This window comes from Rhagoletis zephyria, unplaced genomic scaffold, assembly GCF_001687245.7.
Source record: "Rhagoletis zephyria isolate East Lansing unplaced genomic scaffold, Rhagoletis_zephyria_1.1 Rzeph_scaffold_01139, whole genome shotgun sequence".
In the NCBI taxonomy this organism is placed as follows: domain Eukaryota; kingdom Metazoa; phylum Arthropoda; class Insecta; order Diptera; family Tephritidae; genus Rhagoletis; species Rhagoletis zephyria.
In genome coordinates this window covers 149,582-152,296 of record NW_016158223.1, presented here as the reverse complement: position 1 = coordinate 152,296, position 2,715 = coordinate 149,582, and the positions used below count along the sequence as shown (strand labels likewise).

The window sequence follows — 2,715 nt, the reverse complement described above, 5'->3', positions numbered from 1 at the left end:
ATTTGGCATTTTGTGTACAAATGCACAAATCGTGTGATCCCTGCTTAACGATACTTTTTTTTGCGCGACAAGTTAATAAATAAATAGAAGAGAGAGCGACATGAAAATAACCTTGGGAAGTAAAGAATAGAAATGTAGAAAGGGTGATGGCACGGTCACATCAAAGCAGAGAGCTGCTTTGAGTATGATCGAGCCTTTTTGATCACCCTCACTAAAAATCGAGCACAAGCCAACGCCACACTCGGCTACTGTGTGTTCGATCGAGATGCACACCCGACAGCTGCTTTGAGTACGAACGTGTCTGTTCGATCGACCTCGCTATAAATTGAGCACAAGCGAACACCACACTCGGACACCCGCAGCTAACCCGAAAATTTGTGTAACAATGAAACGGACACCCGAACATTGCGATAAAATGCAGGACAACAATGAAATTTACGCTGAAGGTAACTGGCGCCAATATGTTGCAACAAAGCATGCGAAAATGTTGTTGCTTTGTGCTTGTGCATACGCAAATTAGAAGCGAAGTAGACAAAAATATTTNAAACTTTTTGTTGCCAAAAATGGAAGAACTGAACTTGGTTGACATGTGGTTTCAACAAGATGGCGCTACATGCCACACAGCTCGCGATTCTATGGCCATTTTGAGGGAAAACTTCGGAGAACAATTCATCTCAAGAAATGGACCGGTAAGTTGGCCACCAAGATCATGCGATTTGACGCCTTTAGACTATTTTTTGTGGGGCTACGTCAAGTCTAAAGTCTACAGAAATAAGCCAGCAACTATTCCAGCTTTGGAAGACAACATTTCCGAAGAAATTCGGGCTATTCCGGCCGAAATGCTCGAAAAAGTTGCCCAAAATTGGACTTTCCGAATGGACCACCTAAGACGCAGCCGCGGTCAACATTTAAATGAAATTATCTTCAAAAAGTAAATGTCATGGACCAATCTAACGTTTCAAATAAAGAACCGATGAGATTTTGCAAATTTTATGCGTTTTTTTTAAAAAAAAAGTTATCAAGCTCTTAAAAAATCACCCGTTATTTCGTATAGTTTCGCGTGGAATGCTGTGTGTATATATTAGAACACACAGCCTAAAACTATTTAGGTACATAAGTACTTTTACAAAAAATAAATGTGCACCGAGTGCATAGGGCTTGGGCATTGCCGATCTACACACATTTAATAACTACATGGATGTAGGCTTCGTGATGATGCAACCTTCTCTTTGCCCTCTACGCACAAACAAAAAGAAGAGCGCGATGAGAAGGCAACATTTTTTGTCGAAACGAAAACGCCATAAGCCAATCAAGAAAATTTTGTGCACACTCGGGTTGAAACTCGAACACCCGGGTATATTGAGCTGCAAGGCACCCGAACCCAATCAAGTATGTATGAAAAGCAATCGGGTGTTGTGGCCAACATGTTCATCTTGAGCTCAGTCGCTAACGAACAATACTTCTGCTCGTATATAGAGAATGATGCAAAACGGGTTTTGTTAGATGATCGAGTATACACGAAAATTGTGCACCCGCCGCAGATGTCTGCATCAAAGAAATTAACTTAAATACTTAACTCCTGAAAGATTGCAAGAAGGCAGTGCGACTTCCTATATTGTGAAAAAAAGGTGAGAAATATTTTATGGAAAAAATTCCGAACATATCGACACACATTAGCTAACTAGAAGCTTCAAGCCACGATTCCCGACTAAACCCGAATCAAAGAAATGGATTCTAGCCGGAAAAGAGCTCAAATGGCAACACTGATCAGCGTATTGAAATAAAGATGAACGTAACTGCAACTTTTGTAGAAATTGAGCATTACCTTATGTTATGCTTCTTATGTTGTCACACAAAGGCGAGGGACCTACAGTTTTTACGCCGACTGCGAATGGCGATTACATATATTTTTATGAGAAGCTGTTTTTCATGGCAGAAATATACTCGGAAAATAATAAACATTGAAAAACAAATAAAAAATTACCCAAGTTTATTTAAAATATCGCATTCCTATTTGTTTGTCCGCCACCGTATGTAAAAGGAATTAGATTTAAGTTTATAAAAAAAACATCGGTGTATATGCTGTTGTTCACTTTCCACCGCATCTAGCTACACAAGCCCTTAGAGTTACAAAGTTATTGCTATTTCCACCGCAGCCACCGTAAATAAATACTAGGCACCTCCCCACAGTGGGATTAAAGTAGTATCGCCGAATGGCAGCACGACACTCACCAGTTACAGGAGGTTGATAGCAAACTACAAATATACTTGCATGTTAAAAACTCTTGTAAAAAATGTATATGTATATTTAAATATTTTCCGGCAAAAATACTTCAAGCAATTTTTTGAACCTGCCACGAGCTCATTTTAATTTTATTAAAATATTTATCTTTTATTTAATTGTTGCCATTAAATACCTCTTTCTGATGCCGCCTTAACCGCCAAAATATTCATAAGGACGACTAGCAGAGGTATAACCAACAGCACGCGTAGACCGATCATTTTCCCTAGTATTTACTATAACTCTGTCCAGATGATGACTACTGTACTAATTAAAAATACAGAAAAATTTACTGTAATAAATAAGTAAGAATCAATCAAGAACTCCCAAAGTAATATTCAGTTTTTCCACTGTTTATTTAAACACGTGCAAAAATCTACATTGTTTAAAGTTCGTACATTCTTAACCCTCTTATTTATAATAATTAAAAAAAA

The 2,715-nt window shown here is 38.2% G+C and overlaps 1 protein-coding gene across 1 annotated transcript; it reads right to left on the bottom strand.

Moving 5' to 3' along the window:
• Positions 1–1,969: 1,969 nt before the first annotated feature.
• On the bottom strand, positions 1,970–2,512 carry LOC108362908 (kunitz-type serine protease inhibitor HCRG2-like). Its single transcript, XM_017616059.1, has 2 exons — positions 2,418–2,512; positions 1,970–2,256 (listed from the first exon to the last, which is right to left on the bottom strand). The coding sequence occupies exons 1-2, from the start codon at positions 2,500–2,502 to the stop codon at positions 2,090–2,092; spliced, it is 252 nt and encodes an 83-aa protein (XP_017471548.1). The 5' UTR covers positions 2,503–2,512; the 3' UTR covers positions 1,970–2,089.
• Between the last annotated feature and the right edge of the window lie 203 nt (positions 2,513–2,715).